The following is a 795-nucleotide window of genomic DNA, read 5'->3' on the forward strand; positions in this document are numbered from 1 at the left end:
GTCCCCAGGTGTGTCCCAGGTGTGTCCCCATGTCCCCGGCGTCTCCCCAGGTGTGTCCCCAGGTAACCCTAACTGTCCCAGGTGTGTCCCCAGGTGTGTCACCTGTCCCCAGGTGTGTCCCAGGTGTGTCCCCATGTCCCAGGCGTGTCCCCAGGTGTGTCCCCAGGTAACCCTAACTGTCCCAGGTGTGTCCCCAGGTGTGTCACCTGTCCCCAGGTGTGTCCCAGGTGTGTCCCCAGGTGTGTCCCAGCCCTACCTTGCCCCCGGAGGCGCACAGGGACCCGTCAGGTGACACGGTGACCGTGTTCAGGTACCCCGTGTGCCCGATGTGGTTCGTCTTCAGCTTGCAGTTGGCCAGGTTCCACACCTGGGGGGACAGGTGGGTCAGGCCCAGGTGTCCCCAGTCGGGGGGTCTCACCTGGGGGGAGGGGTCTCACCTTGACCAGCTTGTCCCAGCCGCAGGAGACGATGATGGGGTTGCTGCTGTTGGGGGAGAAGCGAACGCACGAAACCCACTCGGAGTGGCTCTCGTCCTGCGGGACAGGTGGGACAGGTGGGACAGGTGAGACAGGTGAGGGACAGGTGGGACAGGTGAGGGACAGGTGAGGATATCCCCATAAATGACCCCAAACCCAACTGAAATAACCCCAAATCCCCAAACTGACCCAACCCCCCAGAACTGACCCCAAATCCCCATAAATGACCCCAAATCCCCATAAATGACCCAAAACCCCCAGAACTGACCCAAATCCCCAGAACTGACCCCAAATCCCCAGAACTGACCCCAAATCCCCA

At 61.5% G+C, this 795-nt stretch overlaps 1 protein-coding gene across 1 annotated transcript in view; it reads right to left on the minus strand.

Annotated features, from left to right (window-relative positions):
• RACK1 (receptor for activated C kinase 1) overlaps positions 1 to 795 on the minus strand; it is a gene marked incomplete at its 5' end in the record, with an annotated part of 4,111 nt that overhangs the window by 1,542 nt on the left and 1,774 nt on the right. The window contains 3 exon segments of the mRNA XM_031065422.1: positions 180 to 232; positions 234 to 367; positions 438 to 636. Coding sequence (XP_030921282.1) covers positions 180 to 232; positions 234 to 367; positions 438 to 636 — 386 coding nt within the window.

The sequence above is a fragment of the Geospiza fortis genome, unplaced genomic scaffold, assembly GCF_000277835.1.
Source record: "Geospiza fortis unplaced genomic scaffold, GeoFor_1.0 scaffold1319, whole genome shotgun sequence".
Taxonomy (NCBI): Eukaryota; Metazoa; Chordata; class Aves; order Passeriformes; family Thraupidae; genus Geospiza; species Geospiza fortis.